We start from the raw sequence: 17949 nt of genomic DNA, 5'->3' as shown, positions 1-17949 counted from the left end.
CGTAACAGAGAGTGACATTATCGACTTGTCATGGAACCGGCTGAAGAGCTTGACGATGAAACAGACAGAAGACCTGCAACCAATTGTGTATTGTCAGAATGGCCAGGAACATCTCACCTCGCTTTACGTGCAAGCCGTCCAGGAAGAGTCGCACGAAGAAGACCACCACTTCCACGACGAGGACGCACAGCTGCATCAGCAACCATGGGGTATGCAGCATGGGGTATTCCTGAAGACAAGAGACAACGAAAGCGAATCATCCTTCGACTATGTCCACCTGTGTTTCTTGAACGACGTGGCGAGCAAAATGACGTCTTTAAAGTCTCACGTAATAAACAAGTCATAACTCACCGTGATGACGCCCAACATGATCAAGGTGTAATGTTCGATTCCAAGGATCGAGGTCATCAGCTTCAAGTCTCTTTCTACGTCGACGGGCACTGTGGATGAAATGTTGAATTAATCAGCAGGAAAGCCTCTCGACCCGTGGGTGTACGATCGCTATAAAAAATGTTGATTTATCGATAACGGTTCGCTTATCGCCACAAGACTCACCCACTTGCTTGCTTCGAGATCGGTTTGGGTATCGAGGAGGCATTTTGCAGTTCATTATCCTTACAACATCGAGAGCCGTTATGACCTGCGGCATAAAATCGAGTTTTTTCTTTTTAGCTCGACCTCGAATGATGACATTTCATGGCGATGAACTCACGGTCCCGATGAGGCCCAACACGATGACGTAGATGGGGTTCCCCATGATGTTATGGTCGCAGACGGTGCAGGCTAATCGTCCGATGCGCTAAAACGAGAGGCAGAGTTTAGGTGAAATACATTTTTTATTTGAGAAAATTCAACAGGTAGATTATTCGGATAAATGAACAGTTAGACTTTTTTAATAAATTCTTTCGCTCATCCAGGTTAGGAATCTCCGAAGACGTCTTCGCCATTCCGCAATTCGAGGGCCCTGAAGAGGAACTTACAAGATGCCCCGCTTGATTTTCAGAAATTTTCCGCCGACTACGGAAGCGGATGCGGATGCCCATTCCCACTCGGGCGGAAATTTCAGTTCCCTGAGGAAGATGTTGCGAGATTTCCTCCCGCCCGGGATGCTGCGGAACGACGCAGGCGCAAACTCTGACCGCACGTGGCGCGAAACGTCACTTACGGTTTTGCGATTTCGCTCGATAATCGCCAGAATTCCGCAACTCGCGCACCGTTTCCGGCTCCTGGCCATTTTCCCGGTCCTTTAATGTTCCGCACTTGGGGATTTTCTTGTAGCCTCATTGAGCCGATCTAGCTCCAAAAGGCGACATGTCGATCCGAGATCTCGGACCGAGTTTTCGGTCCAAGTTTTCCGCGCTTAAATGCAACCAGAGAGCGCGATAGTCAAATGTATGAACTGAAGTTAGATGTAATATTGCATGCATCGTGAAGTACTAAAAGGAGAGAAAACGCCAATTGTAGATGACTTTGCGAACGTCGACCTCGCGACGTTCGGACCGGCTCCTAAGAGCAGTCACCATCTACATGATCTACATTTAATTTGCGACCAATCGTCAGCTTGTATCATGGTCGCAGGACTTCGTTCAGAAACGAGGAGAAGTCCCGAGGGAAGACCAGGAAAAATCACAGGAAGGCTCTCAGGATTCCCCGAGGGATTCCCCTCGCGTCTGACCAACCCCGGACGCTTCTCCTCGCCCCCGCAATTTCACGACCTCGAAGAGCTAGCTGAAGAGAAACGGTCCTTGGGGAAGACCAAGCCATGTTTTCGCGAATCCGGAGCCTTGGAGACGATCCTGATGGCCCTTTCCGTCCTGGCTTTGAGCTACCATGGACTGCGCTATGGCCGATCTCAGTACAGCCTCCTGGAGAACGGAAGACCCGTTAAGGGCTTCGCAGCGCACAAAGCGGTTGTCACCCTGAGTCTTGGATACTCCTTTCCTCGTTCCCTGGTCTCTTCCCTGGCCGCTGGCATGCTCCTGTATTCCCTTTTCTCGGTGAGTTCTGTCGAGAGACCTAGAGCTCTCTTTCTGGACCGGATTAATGTTGTAAACTTTGAAGCGATTCGACGACCCGATTAAGAGAAAATTTTCATAAACCTCTTCGACGCCGTTTTCATATCACCTTAACTCTTTATCAGAGGAATCCTCGCTGGAGTCTGCCATCCATCGCCCTGTGCTTGGCCGACCTTACCTGTGACGTGGGGGACGCCGTCGTCGCCTCCTGGCTCTTCCTTGGAAATCTTCGACTACAGACTGCGATCCTTTATACCGCCGTCACCTGCCTCGTCGTTTGTATGTACCGAGACATGAATGTCTTTCTTTATACTCTATTGGGATCATATCCTTAAGGGGGTCTGAAAGTGCCATCCGAGGGATCGATCCTTTATGAAACTTTTCTCCAAACCGAGTGTACCGAATCGTTTCAAACTTTACAACGTGAATACGGAATTCATCAGCTTAAGGTGATAGGAAAGGGTCATTATATATATGTGAAAATATCATGAGATCCTTTTCAAATCTAGCGGTGGAGCTCTGGCTGTGTCTAGGAGTTCTTCGGCTCTACGAATGCAGGACATTTCGATGAACTTCCTCAGGACTCCAAAACCTACATGAATGGAATCGTCATCGACGTTTTTAGATTAAAGAGATTTTTTGGCAGTCCGTTTTCCGTTTATTCGACACGTCTATACATTCGGTCTTTTATAAACGATTGAAGTGCCTCGAGTAAAAATCGAGCGGTGGATTCACGAGGTCACCGTCGATTTGATTATGTTTATCGAGTCGTGATAAGGTGATTCTCTCTCGATCCGATTTCCAGCTGGACAAGGCTCAGATCGGTCGACGTCTTCTCCGGGAAAATGGAAGGACACGACAGGACCTCCGAAGTGTTCTCTCGCCCTAGGTCCACCATCCTGACTTCAGGGCAACGTTCCATCCTGCAAAGATACTCGATAAAATGGATTCTACATGGTTTTTTAAGTATTTTCTGTGGGCTTATCCGTAGGCTATAATATACTTGGAGCAGAACTCTTCAGCAGCTTGCTTAAGGGTGTACGGTTTCTCGGACGCGGATCGAGTCTTGGACATCTCCCCGATGAGGAACCCTAGGAAAGCCTGACAGGGAACCCCCGTGGCCTGAAGATCTCCACCTAACCCTATGGTGGCTCTCTTGTCGGGTTTGCAGTCCTCTGCTCCCCTGGGATCGCCCTGGACCACGGGAGACACGGAAGAGGGGTCGACACTGTTGGAGCAGATCCTCTGTCTTGGTGCAAACGGATCAAAGGATGACAAAGGGATATTTAGTTAAGTACATACTCGCAGAGGAATCTCCTGGCATGCTTCAGCCCGAAGTACATCCCGGGGTCCAGGGCGATCCCCGGGGAATTCCAGAGCACGTGGGCCCTTGCAGCCGTCTCAAGGTCCTCCAGGCTCATGTTCCTCCAGGAGTCCGAGAGCTTGGACCTGGAGATTAAGACGATATGTATGAGAATTATACAAACTGAAGCGTCAGTCAGGTATGACCTACCCTCGGAAGAATCGTTCTAGGACGAGATCCAGATTCTCCAGGTTGAGGTTCCTGCGAGCCAGTTCGACTCTCAGTCGCTCCTCCGAGGAGTCGTTCGACAGGATCCCCAGGTTAGGGCGTCTCCTGGACGGCTCCTCAGCCTGTAGTCCGATTAGATAGACCTGGAACCACGATAAGGGTGATATAGTTTCTTTGTAGTATCCTTGAAGAAGCTCCACGAACGATTGACTCTTCAGATGCCACTTTCACATCCCCTCAAGGGTGCTCAGGGTGATACTCCGACCTCACCTAAATTACCCAGGATTTAAATATAAATATAAATTTCGGGAAAGCCACGCACCTTCGCGTCCGGATGATGTCTGGCCGCAGTTTCGACTCGACAAAGCTCTTCCCTGGACCAAGTCCTGTTGGCGTGCTTCAGGAAGTAAACGTTAAGAGGACCATCCCCGACGCCGAGGTCCCTCGTGCGTCTGAATCGAGGAATAGAATTTCAATATTTTATTTTTATTACATTTATACAAATTAAACCAACCTGCACCCACGCTCGTCTCCCGGACCCGGTGCAGCCAGGGCGAGGACGACGAGGCCGAGCAGCAAGAGGGCCGCCAGGAGGAGACACGCAGCGGACAAAGCCGCCTGCACGTGTCCTGGCCACTCGCCGAGGAAACGGACGACACCCTGGGCAACGGCCGCTTCTCGGACACCTCGACCTGGGAACCCGTCCAGCACCTCCGCCACACCCAGAAGAGGTCGTCGGTCCTCCTCGAGGCGACCTGTACAGAAGAGGACGAGGCTCGCGCCAAATCGGAGGCAGGTTATTCCGCGTTCCGCATTGCTTTCCGCAGATATGGAGAGGAGACATCAGGGTCTACTTACGATCGGCATCCATTCCAAGGGGAGCACACCCGAGACTGAGTGAGAATCCTCACTCGACTTGGGCCACTTCGCAGCCACGTCGGCCGCGTCAGCATTTCGCGACCCTCGAAATCGCGAGTGGACGCGACCGCGAAGGCGAGCACCCAGCGAGACAGAGAGAGTCCTGGGGGATGTCCTGATAAATCTCCAGGAGTCGCGCCTCCACTCGGTAGAGCCTTCCGAGGTTATTTCTCAAGCAACGTCAACCTCCCTGCGGGGGTAGATCTTCATTTGTTGTCGATTTCGAGGTTTCTCCATTTTTTTCCGAGGCCTTCCTCAGGGACGAGAGACTCCGGGGTGCGGGGGTACTTTCCTGGGGAGCCATTGTTCCTGGTAGGATTTTTTATCTGGAACTTCCTTGACCGTGGTATGGTAGATTTAACCGGGTTTCAGGCTTGCACCCCCTAAGGGCCATCCTTTGCGTAAAGAAACCCCGGCGTGACGAGCGAGGCTCGTGTTCTTGCTCGGAACGCAATACCAGGCAAAATAGAAAACAGGAGAGGGAGATTTATACAGGATATGAACAATTGTTTTGCATAAGGTTCGATCTCACGATCGGGCGGACTTTTATTCGGAATGTCGGAACTTCGGTGGAGGTGCGTCCACGTGGGGAAAAACTTGCGGAAAATTCATGACAAACCTTTCTGTATGATTTTCGACCTTACGGGTCGTAAGAAATATCCTCGAGTTCCGGTCCTTGTTCACTTAGGACTCTGCTCGAGTACTTCATTACTCAACTGTACCAAAATTTGCAGAGACGTCAATGAGGATTTTTTAATGCTTACTTCACGCTTTGCGGTGGCACTTGTTCGACATTGTTGGCAGATTGCATAGGTATTGCATCGTCTTTACGCATTACGGGGGGTAATTATGCAATTACGCAGAAAGTACACAAGGAAAAAAAAATAAAGTGTACGCTCGGAAATGAAAAAACGCCTCCCGATTTTCGTCGCACCTGTTCCGTCGACTCCACCTCTCTACTCCGACTATGTACAAATAACACGTGCTACGGTAAACCTCGGTAGCAATAAATATTCATATTAACATTAATATTAACGAATCACTATCGCGGGAAGATAAAGGATGCCGACATCCGTGGAACGCAGAGGCCGAAAAATCGGAAAATCCGAAATTCACGAGACCCAAGATTTGAAGAAAAACAAAAATAATAATCTAATAAATATTTACAGGCGAAAAGTACAAGCGCGAGTACAATTGTTCATCGACGTACTACGAGAAAAGCTGCGGACAAACTCATGTCTAAAAAGAAGTGCTCTTAAAGAGGCTCAAAGAAGTACTTAACACTACACCGCAGTCGTCCACATTTTACAAGATGGACGAGTCTTGTCGCTCCTCTACGTCGAGTTCATGAAATCGGAGCAAGACCCTCGACGACTTTGGAAATCAGGAAGAAAGTTCTCTACGGTTCCTTCACGCAAGAATTATAAATAATTACGATCTACGACGATCGACAAACGTCTTCTGTGTAGGAGCACTCGCGAGAATCAGTTCTAGGACACCCATCCTCGAAAGATTAAAAAATCTGGAATTAATTAAGGCACTTGAAGACCAGGCGAGATTAATGACGCGGATTAATGATGAATTAATTAAGAATCTAAGGGACCTCGCAAGGTCCCTCCAAAAGCCTTGGTCAGACACTGGTGTAAACGGTCCGCTTAACACAGGGCTCATCCCTCTCACTGGAGATGCAAGGAGCCCTTTCGCTCTCCTCTTCACTATTCCCACTACTGGACCCGCTCAAAGCTTCATTAACATCCTGCAACTGTGCGTGTTCATAGCTCCTCCTGTGACTCCTGTGCGCGGTGTCCACCTCCAGCAGCGCAGAATTCGCCTCCGCGGTCTCCTGGACTCTTAGCCCATCGCTACCAACGAATCCCGACTCAGGAGACGAATCCGACCCCGCAAACCTGGACTCCGAAGGAGAAGAAGCACTCTCCCTGAGGGTCAAATCAGGATTCCTGGGGCACTCCACCTGGAGCGGTTCCCTCCTGGTCGAGTCTGGACTAGAAGAGTCCTCGGAGGCTGCCGATCCCGCTCTAGTCCTAGGTCTATCCCTCGGGATCACCTCCTGGACAGGACCCTGCCCCGACCTGGAAGTCCTCTCGACATCAATGGCGACCTCGTCCGAGGACCTGCGACACACCTCCAAGCAAACATCCTCGTTCCTCCTGCGGGACCTGGGTTCTTCGGGACTCTCTTTACACCCTCTGGCTCCTCCCAGGACGGTCTTCCCGATGGACTCCAGTCGTTCCCTGCTTCCTGTGTGCCTCCTGGTCCCCACTGATCCTTCCCTACTGCAGCAACAGTGCCTCCCGTTCTCGCTCCAGGACTCAGGCTTCTCCAGCACCAGGATGTACCTCTTTCCGTGGTTCAGGTTCCTCTTGGACCCGTTCAAGGACCTGCGTTCCTCTTCGTGGGTCGTCCCCCTGTTCGCCAGGCTGCGCCTGGACCCGCTGGGCGATTTTCGCTCCTCGTCCTGCAGGACTCTCTGGATTCCCTTCTTGGCCATCACTCTCACCTGGGGGGCGCTCTCTTCCCTTGGGATCTCCTCCTCGTAGACGATCTCTCTGCTGTTCTTCAGGATCTCCCTGTTAACTGCTTCTGGCAGGTTCCTGAGGTCTGACTCTGCCATCACCTGGATCGCGTCTGGGTCCACCTCTGGGATCCTGTAGGACTCCCTGAAGACTTCTTTCATCGGCTCCCTTGGGTGATGGGGATGACAACAATGGGGATGGTACTCGAAGAACTTTCCTGGGTCCTCCAGGCTGTCCACGCTGGCTGTGCTTCTTGTTCTTTCAGGATGTCGAAGCAAGGATGTTGGCTGATGGCAGGACGAGTATCGGTGGAGGATGTCGCGATGGGGATCCACTGCGATCCCGTCCTCGTCTACTATGAAACCTGAAAACCACTTTGTTGCTCAGTACGTTTACGCCGTCATTATCGGTATCAATTTTACGAGATGTTTCAGATCGTTCGGTTTCACTTGTCACCAGACCACAGCGTTACCTTCCCAGACACCTTATCAGAGATTAAACACGATGTTGGTTTTTGTGGGGTACCATGCTAGGAAATACTTGACCCAATCGACAGAAAATAGAGGAAAATAGTGGAATAGTTATTGGGTGATCTCCTCTCCCATTTGCATTCAGAAAAAAGAAAAGGAACACGTCGATAACGTATAGTTGGGCACAAGGACACAGGAAGCGTTACGGTGATAACAAGATCCGCGTCCCACGGGACGGTCTTAGTGGAATGATAACACATCTGATAACAGCGGGCCGGGTTTACCCAATCGCGTTCTTCTCAGACCAATTCTATTCCTTTAAGATAACATCGAATAATCTTATGAATTATTTTCATTCCCTTAATGACTCAGTTCTTAATCATTTAGGAAGCAGTCGAGGTTCCCAGGACTTTGGTTAATGATTTCTGGATTTTACAAGGACATGAGCTTGAAGTTTGAGTGGCAAGCGAGTTGTGGTGGTTTTTTTTTTTTTTCTTGAAATTGTGGTCTCGAGGTGGACTGAAGATCTTCCTGGTGGCTTCCTGGTGGAAGACCGTCTTTCGGACCTCTAGAGAACCCTCCGAAGATTGACTTTTAGATTTATGGAAAATCTCAAATTTGAAGCCTTGAAGGTTGCCTTTCAAACTTCTGGAGAACCCTCGATCTGAAGCTTCGGTGGTCCCTGTTGGATCCCATGGTGCTGGACCAAAAAGCCCGAATCCATCTGGTGGGTGGTCGGCAGGACGATGGGACTCGATTTCGGCTCGCTAGGGATTTTTCTGAGACTTCCGCCGTCTGAGGTGCACCGACACCGGAAACGTCAAGACAAGGACAAGGTCGTTACCCAGGGGGAAAGAAGACAGGCGGTCTTCAGGAGGCGAAGCATTTCTAGAAGCCAGGCACTCGATCGGATTCAGCTCGATCTTAATTTCCATCTTCAACTAACATCCGAAAAAATTCCCTCGACCCATAAAGAATCTGCCCCTAAATTCTCACGACCTGATTTTCAGCCCCAAGGATTCAGTTCATCCCCCATGCACTTCCCAATGCATCCCTCCTCCACCAAGCAAGGACCACCCTGGACAAAACCCCAGGACCCAAAAGCATGCCAGAAGCCCCAAAGCCGAGAAACACCATGCAAACTCACCAGTCCCATGTCGCAGGTCATCCTGGACCCTGTAGAACTCGGCAAGCTCTCTCCCAGAGCAAAGTGGAGTATCAACCTGGGTGGTGCTATCAAACAGGGAATAATCGACCTCGTATCCCTGCCTCTCCTTGGAGTAGCTGACCACAGGTTCGAATCTATGGCCCCATAAGATCTCCTGGGGTAAATAGCTACTCCTAGCCTGAGTAGTCTGTCCAGTGGACTCTATGGTGCCTTCGAGGATGACCACGACCTCGAATCTCTCGGTAAGCATATCCTCGGCGGACATGTCGTAGAACGGCGACTCCTGGTCGATCCTGTGGACGATGGTGTTGGGCCAGATGAAGAAGAGGTCCCCACCGGTCCCATCGGTGCCGACCTTCAGTTCCTGTTGGTTCTGGGACAGGAATTCCCCTTCCCTGGTGGTCCTGGACCTGATAAGCTGCGCCCTGACGGTGGCTCCGATGATGTGGCTCTTCCTCATGTCGCCCACCCTGAACATCAGACAAAACTGGCCGTCTCTCTGGCAGATCACCGCGTTCCTGGAGAAGAGCAACGTCTGGGTCCTCTGTTTCGGCCTGGTCATCTTCGCGAAGACGATGCCCACCATGAAGGCTTGGATCATCACCCCGGCGATGCTCTGGATGCACATCACGAAGATCGCCTCCGGGCACTCCTCCGACGTCGACCTACTCCCGTAACCGATGGTGTGCTGGGTCTCTATGGAGAAGAGGAAGCAGCTGGTGAACGAGAAGACGTTGTGCACGCAGGGGGTCCAGTCGTTTTCCTCCTGGAAGGGCGGAAGGTGCTTCTCTTCGAAGTCCCCGTGGGTGAAGGCGATCAGCCACCAGATCACTGCAAACCCTAGCCAAGAGAGGAGGAAGCTGAGGATGAAGCAGAGCAGCGTCCATCTCCATTGTGTGTCCACCAGGGTCGTGAAGATGTCCTGCAGGAAGCGCAGGGATCTCTTCGAGATCCTGGATTGGAGGACGTTGCACTCTCCGTTTTTTAACACCGCTCGACGACGCAGCTTCCGCACTGGACCAGGTCGGTATCTGCTCCTGGAATAAGTGGAATTCATTTCCAGATTTAACAAAGAGGCACATTAACCGAAATTAACCTGATACGAAAGAGTTCATATCCATTCGTAATCACTACCAGCGCACTTTTAATGTGCGAATGTATTTGACTATGACGTAAGAAATTGAAATTAAAAATGAATAAAAAAGAGGTCCTCATCAATTTCGATTCTATCTTCGGTTCTGTCCTGACACTTTCAACTTCACCTTAAATACCTGGCTTCCAGGAAGGACTTCCTGGAAGACCATCTCAAGGAGCGTCCCCAAAAAGTAAAAACCTGCCCATCCGAGTGACGTAGTCGAATTTGAATTTCAAATTGGCCATTGGGGGAGAGCCTTGGCTTTTTAATGAACGTTATCCCTCTCGTTATTTACGGCGACGTCGGACGTCGCCGGAACGAATCGCGACGTCTACGGTAATTGGCCGCAATTACGCAATTCCGAAGGTGTAAACATTGCGTCAATTCGCGCCCGGGAATTCCTCCTGATCCTGGGAACCTAGAGGATCTCAGAGGTGTCGATCCCGATTTTAGATGCCCGATAAAAAAATAAGAACGCCCAAATTTACATTAAAAATCGACCCTTACGCGATAGAGAAAGGTGATATGAAAGTGGTCTGATAAAAAATGAAATTTCACCCGACATATCATGCCGGAAATTTTTTATATTAAAATTCCTGTCCATATAAATCCCTATTGACCCTACCTACACTGTTACAAATATTGATAAAAATTATACACCTTCAGAGAAATATAAATAAAGTGTCATGAAAGCACGCGTGCTTTAATGGTCTACTATTTGCAGGATTTTCTTTTTTATCGTGTTTCATTCAGTCATTCATGACTCACGCCACTTTTTTTATCAGTATCCCAGTTTACAAATGACGTCTTTGAGATCTCCAAATAGTACTTTTCTAGGGCCAGAGATTGACCGTGACACAAAACCGAGAAGAGATAGCGGACCATGCGACCTCGTCCATGATTCGCGTTATCAGCCACGCCGTGATAAGCCTAAGGAGTCCTCCGGTGATTTTGACGACTCGAAACCTGGAAAGTAGAGAGAGAAACGGAATTCTAAAAGAATCTTCAAGCCGACCATGACCCGAATTCAAGGCTGACATTGGCCGAAATGACAGAATTTCGCGAAAGGCCGCGAGAAGTCCTTATCATAGGCGTTAACGAGATAACCGTGACGCGTTTGCAAATTCATAATCGTGACTTGAATAATAAATATCCCAGAGAAATTCTAGGATCGAAGGTGAGCCTAGAAAGAGCCTGATAAGCCGAAGAAACGAGAGCGCTCGTTATCAGACTGCGCGAAAATAGAGAATCACATTTATGAGAAGAAATTCTCGTGACGAACAGATTTTGATATGCTGTTATCAATGAAAAAAATTCTAGGGTCGATTGGATGCGATGTTCATTTTAATATTTAATTTTTAAGAGACCAGGACACTTTTATTTTTTTTTCAGCAAGATACACTTCATTGAATTTCGCGAGTAATTAATTTCCCTTAGAAAGTACAATTTTTTTACTCGCAATCTAGGGGACATTTCTTGACTTTCCGAAGTGAACAATGATGGAAAAAAGAAAAAGCTGAATCTATTGGATTTTGCCATGTGATAAGGTATCTGAAAAGAAGGAATCGTTATCGAGGCCTGCGGCTAGGATAACGAGTCCATATTTCTAATCGTTCCGCTCTACTGACACTCGAGGTGGATCGGGCTGTAAATTACAGATCGAGGGATACATTAATTATCATCAACGACGTTAATCGATGCGACAATACTATCGACGAGAAAAATTATGAGCTGATTGGGAAGGAATAAAAAAAAATTCATAAAGGCCGGAATGAAAATCACTTGACATTGAATTTGACGAAACCCTTTCTACGCATCGAGAAAAAAAATTCCCTGAACCGAAGAAATATATTTTTAGTGCAAGGAATAAGTTGTAAATAATTCCAAAAAAACGTCCCATAGAATTTATTCGATTTTCAGTCACTTAATTATTCACTGGATTAAAAAAATATTTCTTTCGTTCAATGAAATATTGATGACCCGTCATCAATAATTCATCGAAGCGAAATGAGTAATCAGTGAACGGTTGAAAATCAAAGGACCTGCGAAATCCCAGGGATATCTCTTGATAAGGAAACAAGGGAACGATTTTCAAGAAAAAAAAAAACAAGATCGCCTCGAAGAAAAATACACCAACGGTCGGGAGGGAAATTAATAAACATTGAAATTAACCCACTCTTCTCTTCGGCTGATTATGGTAATTTATGGAATCGTGGATCGAATAAATATCGAAGTCTCGCGATTAGTAATCAGTCTGTGACGCCCGCGAAGTGGAGTGCGTATCTCAATAACACACTTCGAAAATTTATAGGGATTTTTGCACGCAACGGGACGACTCTTCTTCATTTCTCCTGGAGAAACTTTCCAAGCCGTTCTTAGCCCGTTACACTGAGAAATAAATTCCATTGAACCAAAGAAATATTGTGTAAACTTAAAGAACAATTCTTTGACGCATGCTATTAAATGTACTTGGCGCGAGACTCTACAGACTATCTTGATCATTAGTTTTATTTAACCCGACATGAAAGTGCCGCCTGAGATCGTGAAACTTTCCTCCGAATTGTTAAAAAATTTACAATTTAACTGTGAAGGCTATAAGACAGATATTCCGACATCCAAGAGATTTTATTTTTTTTATGGAAAATTTTCAAAATGCCTATAAAAAATTTTTTCAAAAATTCATACTTCTTGGGTACCTTCCTTTTAGTCGTTGTATACACATTGTAATGTTTATACCGATTCGGTAAGCCAAGTTCGAAGGAAAGTTTCGCGAAACCTCTTTAATGCCACTTTCTTATCATATCACCTTAACGCCACCCTTAATAATTTTTATTTTCCTTCATTTCCGGCATTTTTATTTTCCTTCACTGAGCTTAGGATTAATCTAGAAGTGCTGATAACGAGCTGGAGGATGAAGTACCTGCTTCTGAACGAGGCATTCGGACTTTTCGGCGGCTGCACGATGATCGGTCTTCGATTCCACGGTGATAAGAGCTTTTGATCTTCGCCGCTATCCGGCGAAGGTGTCTGTCCATTCGAACACGAATTTCTGGGGATTTCTCCGTCCATTTCGACCCTATCGAGGGTTCACTGATAAGGCGAATTAGGAATGAGGAAACTCTGCGGAAAATTTGGATTTTTCTTGCGAGAAGTCAAGGAGAGCTTTTATGCGATTAGTCTACATAATTTATCGTCATTTACAAAGTTGGAGAGTCTCTTTAAAGAAGAGTTGAAAAAGAGTCGCCCCACATTCTGCATCACCGATTTCATGACTTCGATCAAACCCTATCGATCATCGATCACCAAATCACTGCCGATAGGCGATTTATCTAAATGGCGATCAGAAGTACTCGAGATCACTATCGACGCCCTTTTGACGCAATTGAATTAATCGATTCATAGTTTTGAAAATACTCGAAGAGGTGACGATATCGGAGATCGATCGACGATACAAAAATCTAGTGTCTAGAGGCAGTAATGTCATAAAAAAAAAAATTATCGATTGCCCTCTCACCGTTTCTCAGGGAAAAAATTGCCGTTAAAAATAATTATTGTTTGAATAAACTACACATCCCGAATGAAATGTAAAAATAAAGTGTCTAGAGGCAGTAATGTCATAAAAAAAAAAATCATCGATTGCCCTCTCACCGTTTCGGGGAAAAAATTGCCGTTAAAAATAATTATCAAGCACTCTCTCACTTACTTCCCGAATAAAATGTCCAGATGAAAATGGAGGGAACGCGCGGGTGGAATTTCGCCTTATCAAAAGACATCCTCTTAACGAAGGGTAAATCCGCCTCTCGACCGGTTTACACCGCAAGATTTAGCGACGAAACCGAGTCCTCCCGAGAAGGTGCACAGGATGGCCAGCTAAATATCTACTGACCACGGACAGTACGCAGGACGCTTTATATATTCCGCGATCAGCTGATCAGCTGCCTCCACTTATCGGTCACTAACAGTAGCGGTTTGCTCCGGCAATTTGCGAAAACCCGGAATGCAAATCTTGCGGCACGCCGCCAGAGGAATGGACGAAATACCGAGGACGACATCGGTAATAATTCCGCTGATCCGAGAAATGAAATGAAAAATTCATAATCGATTGTCCCCCAGATATGAAGACGCTGAGAGACGCTTGATAAAATAATTCGGTGATAAAGGGTTGAAAGGGGTCCTCCGAATAATAAACCGCGCACACGTGGCTCGTTTAATTCGCGCCAAGTTTGTCCGACTGACTGACTTACTGACTGACAGACTGACTGACTTCGGCAGTTCTTATCACGAAATTAGCGCCCCGCTCGGTAACTCCTTATCGGTGCAACTGTGAGCACGCGCTCGGAATTCTCGCGGAATTCCCTGACGGTCGCGAGAATTCTCCTCGAGATGGTTTTCCTTCCTATCTTATCCACATGAAATTGTTATTAATTGTTTCGGAACGTATCGAGTGATTTTTCATAATTTTCGTTACAAGACAATGGACTAATCAGGAGGATACAGTCTTGGCAGAGTTCCGCGCCAAGTACTAAAACTTATGCATGTATATGTCACGGTTACCCCATAAGCAATGCATAAGAACTGGTAAAAATGAGAATAAAATAAATCTCATTATTTGGGGACGCTATAAATAATTGTAGGTGAATAAATAATATAAACAGTCACTTAATGACTGCAGAGTTTCGCGACAAATAGGAATAGTTATTAATATATACAGTAATTAAAATTCTCCTTAAGCGACATTTCGCAGCGAAAGTCAATTTCTCGGCCCCACGTGTTTCCGTTCTCGACAAAAGTCAATTCGACCGAGACATGTCTTTATCTCGTGACATGATTTTCTTTCGAGCAATTGGCCCTTCCGGGTCCAATTATCATTTCGTATCTACCGGAAGCGATTAATAATGAAATAACCGGGAGGCAATAGCAAATCAGCCTGTTTTTTCTCGAAATTCAAATTTCGCGCCATTTATCGTATTCTTATCTAATTTCTACCGTCGAGGTGGAATTCATCGTTAATGAAATTCGTCTCGGTAACACAGGAAGCGGTTAAAGGTAACAATGGCAAAATAAACGCAACGAAAAGCGGCGTCGCGATTTGCATATGCAAATCGGAGGAGGGAAGAGCCCGCAATTATTCGACAAAGAAATGACCACTGCGAAATTCTACCTTGTCTAATGAACCAACCGGCTGTCGCGTCGTCCACGCTTTTGGAAATTCCGAAATCTTTGCGACGAGTCCGGCTTAAGGTCCCTCTCCATCGCCGATAGAAAAACCACGGAAGCTTTTTCGAAAATCCCGCCATCTTCCATCCTCAGAATCGGTCGCAAGTCGATTTCTTCTTCAAACTATCGATATTACTCGAGGAAACGTCAACATCTTCACTCGCGCAATTGTTATCAAATAATTCGTCAAAAAGGTGATATCAAGGCGAAAGTCTGTCTTTCAATTACAAAACACTGGGGAATTATTTAACACATTGCTGGTGCACTGAATGATTAATTTTATCTGATAATTTATTTAATTTGCGAATATCATTAAACGGGTCGACATGGCGGCACTAATTGGAGCACGTTAACGGCGCGGCATTACATATCTTTATTCCGCTTTATTGTTATCTTAGAGATAGGTGAGGTATTATAATCGGCGAGTAGTTCCGTTGATAAAGCTTGATTAACTTTTCGGGAAAGCTCGAAAAGCGATTCCGAATTAATATCGACGATCGACCCGGCCACTCTCGCGCCGAATCTCGCACTGGAAACGGACTTTACGACCGAGCAGTGTCGAGGTCGTATCAGCTCTGATAAACGCTCTTAATAAGACTAACGACTGGTTAAGTTAATAATAAATGTGCGAGATTACAGCGTTCTTCTCTCACCCTCCGATTCGGACCGGACGACTCGATTGCGGAGCATCCGCGCAGGAATTCTCTCCGCTCGGTATTTTTTTTTCCCCTCTTATCACCGAAGACGATTTCTCGAATTTCCGGAAAATTATAATAACGAAAATTACACTCGACGTTGATCGACGAAACTCCGGATTTTAATTCACCTGCCCAGGTGCGACGATACCGAAGAAGTGATAACAGTCCTCGCTTAAATTCTTCCCTAATCTCGTGCAATTTCAATTCAGTCCTCATTATCAGTTCCTTCGAGGTGTCCCTCGAGTACCTCTGCATTGTTGTACAAGACTTCAGAATAAACCTCGGTTATATCCTTTATTAATCTTGTACAATATGCGAAGGATCTCGTTCCGATAGTATTTATTATCAGCGTCTTCAAGGTGTTCCTCGACTCTCTCTCAAGATGCATTATTACTCCCCCGGAATTATAGAAAAATCATCCTTTCGTTCATTATTAATTTTATGTATTATTATTAATTTTTATATATAAACGATTAAGCACCTCCACGTTTGACTGATCCATCATCGTCTTCAAGGTGTTCCTCGACTCTTCCCAAGGTTTGTCGTTATTCTCCAAGACTCGAGGACAGATCCCATATGTACTCCATTTATTATTAATTTTTTATATATTAAACGAAGCGTCTCCACGTTTGACTAATCCATCATCGTCTTCGAGGTGTTCCTCGACTCTTTCCAAGGTACCTCGTCATTCTTTACAGGTAAACGACGGATCTCCTTTACGTTCGTCGTTAATCCAGGGTGTAGTAAAAGCGGGTCTCCGCGTTTCAACGATATCCATTATCAGCGTCTTCGTGGCGCTCTTCGTGGCAATAAAAAATTTCGCGCACCGACATCACCTGTTTGCACATTGCGTTACGCGAGTATGCTTACTCGCGCGTCACGCTATCAGCTGTCGACCGTGATAAATGCTCGTCGACGTTGCAAACAGTGTCATATGAGGTGCGTTTATTGTACATCCACGCCGGCTCGATTTTTATTCCGGCCAAAACGCTGCGGAATACGAAGATGGAAGGCGATACGGAAACACTCAATTAAACTTCCACTTTAATCGTTTGTACAGGAAATCCTCTCGTTAGCCCGAGAAACGCCCAAGTAAACCCCTCGATTACATACGACTTGTACAGAGTCAACGTGCTCCAATTTGAAGTCGCTCAAAATTGGGACTCATTATTTCTTCTTCATAATTTAGGTAATTAATGGCAGTTACATTGTTTAAATGAGATTGAAATTAATTCATGAAACGGGTATTGGGAATTTCATTCAGATTTGTAAACCGTTGTTAATTAAATACGTATGGACTTTACACGGCCTGGTTCGAATCGTTAAATGAAATTAGCAATTGTATAACAACGTGTAATGGAAAAGCATGAAATTTGCAATGAATTCTAAGCGTACCATAGTGCGATGATAATATTCCAATTTTCTCGCTAAATTTAATTAGCTCGAGACGAGGTAAAATTGCACTTTGGAGGCGTGCTTCAAATGTTGAGTTACTTTCCGTGTCGAAAGATCTTGCAAAGATATTTACTCAGCTTGACATCGACACTTGACGCTCGACACACTTTAACACCTAACAAGGGTAAGATCGGTCATAATGGTGCTAAGTACGATATTTTCAGGAGGTAAAAATTAAAAAAAAAAAAAGTGACCAAGCAAGCAACATCCAGTCTGGATGTTTAATGGACGGATAATGTCGAGTAATTGTCAACATCAAAGTCTAATATTGTCTATTCGTTCGTATTGTCTATACGTAAGTATGAAGGTCCTGAAAGAAGTCCCGACACCCATGAAATTTCATATTTTAAAAATTATTTATAAAAATTTAAAAAATGTGCGTTTTCCAAGTCTCAGGTTTAAACTCACCTGGTGGAATCCTGGCGACCAACGCCGCCAATGCTGCTGCTCTGGGTGCTGACCCTGACCAGGGTGACGTTCCTAGGTACGGAAGGTGTCCTGTGAGCCAAGAGAGGCGACTCGGGCCTCGGAGGATGATCCTCGTGGCCATGTCCTTGAACAGGACCCTGACCAGCCTCACTGTGGCGAACCTCTTCCTCCTCTTCCTCGATGGTCCCGGGTAGCCGGAAGAGTTTCTGCGGCTCTTCAGGGTTCTCCATCCCGGAAGTCCTGGTTCCTCTTCTCCTCCCTTAACTCAAAGGATCAGGATATCTAATCCTGGCAGGATCTCGCCGACAACGCGTCGCTCCGAGACGTCATCCGCATCGTATTCGAGAGGAGCGGAAACGGGTCCATCCTTTGGACGTCT

The 17949-nt window shown here is 46.4% G+C and overlaps 3 protein-coding genes across 7 annotated transcripts; all 3 read right to left on the bottom strand.

Annotated features, from left to right (window-relative positions):
- On the bottom strand, positions 1–1234 carry LOC105694914. The gene is made up of 5 exons (XM_012416056.1): positions 1193–1234; positions 713–799; positions 556–640; positions 352–440; positions 1–229 (listed from the first exon to the last, which is right to left on the bottom strand). Exons 1-5 carry the CDS (start codon positions 1232–1234, stop codon positions 29–31), a joined length of 504 nt encoding a protein of 167 aa, XP_012271479.1. The 3' UTR covers positions 1–28.
- A 1417-nt stretch (positions 1235–2651) lies between these two features.
- On the bottom strand, positions 2652–4858 carry LOC105695049. The gene is made up of 7 exons (XM_012416281.1): positions 4405–4858; positions 4061–4301; positions 3869–3998; positions 3529–3689; positions 3318–3464; positions 3019–3243; positions 2652–2938 (listed from the first exon to the last, which is right to left on the bottom strand). Exons 1-7 carry the CDS (start codon positions 4415–4417, stop codon positions 2776–2778), a joined length of 1080 nt encoding a protein of 359 aa, XP_012271704.1. The 5' UTR covers positions 4418–4858; the 3' UTR covers positions 2652–2775.
- A 122-nt stretch (positions 4859–4980) lies between these two features.
- LOC105695047 lies at positions 4981–17824 on the bottom strand. 5 transcript variants are annotated; one of them, XM_012416273.1, is made up of 4 exons: positions 13475–13996; positions 12692–12889; positions 8616–9673; positions 4981–7362 (listed from the first exon to the last, which is right to left on the bottom strand). In XM_012416273.1, exons 2-4 carry the CDS (start codon positions 12838–12840, stop codon positions 6095–6097), a joined length of 2475 nt encoding a protein of 824 aa, XP_012271696.1. In that variant the 5' UTR covers positions 12841–12889; positions 13475–13996; the 3' UTR covers positions 4981–6094. The 5 variants fall into 5 exon arrangements, with proteins under 5 accessions (XP_012271696.1, XP_012271697.1, XP_012271699.1 ...); XM_012416274.2 differs by having other exon boundaries at positions 12692–12861; XM_012416276.1 differs by having other exon boundaries at positions 12692–12847.
- Positions 17825–17949: the final 125 nt, after the last annotated feature.

Source organism: Orussus abietinus, unplaced genomic scaffold (assembly GCF_000612105.2).
Source record: "Orussus abietinus isolate OABI.00-Male unplaced genomic scaffold, Oabi_2.0 scaffold86, whole genome shotgun sequence".
Classification (NCBI taxonomy): domain Eukaryota; kingdom Metazoa; phylum Arthropoda; class Insecta; order Hymenoptera; family Orussidae; genus Orussus; species Orussus abietinus.
The sequence above is the reverse complement of the archived record's forward strand: the minus strand, read 5'-3'. Positions and strand labels throughout refer to the sequence as shown.